General features: G+C 57.5%; 1 protein-coding gene across 1 annotated transcript in view; it reads right to left on the bottom strand.

The window, feature by feature from the left end:
• Nucleotides 1-25, bottom strand: part of LOC102239477 — a 2,656-nt gene extending 2,631 nt beyond the window's left edge. The window contains exon 1 of the mRNA XM_005863887.1: nt 8-25. Within this exon, the coding sequence (XP_005863949.1) occupies nt 8-25 (18 nt within the window). The remainder of the gene's footprint in view (nt 1-7) is intronic.
• Between the last annotated feature and the right edge of the window lie 250 nt (nt 26-275).

Below are 275 nucleotides of genomic sequence, written 5' to 3'. Positions count from 1 at the left end.
GAGCGGCAGCGGCGCCGATCTCCATGCGCCCGGGCAGGCCTGGGGAGACATGCCGGGCTGGATTGAACCGGCTCCGAGAGGCTCCTCTGCCGGAGCCTGTCGCTCCCTCGCCCTTTTTGGGGTGTAGGAAGCCAAGGGTTTTTGTTTCTTAAATTTACAGAGAGGGAATTTTGTAGGTTTGCTGTCTTTTTTTCCCCCCCTCTTTTTTTTAAGTTTCGTGTGAATTCTGTTCGGCAGTAAGGGAACCGCCAGGTAGGCGCCGAAGCCTGGCGCCG

Source organism: Myotis brandtii, unplaced genomic scaffold (assembly GCF_000412655.1).
Source record: "Myotis brandtii unplaced genomic scaffold, ASM41265v1 scaffold1814, whole genome shotgun sequence".
Classification (NCBI taxonomy): Eukaryota; Metazoa; Chordata; class Mammalia; order Chiroptera; family Vespertilionidae; genus Myotis; species Myotis brandtii.
This window is presented reverse-complemented; position numbering and strand designations above follow the sequence as displayed.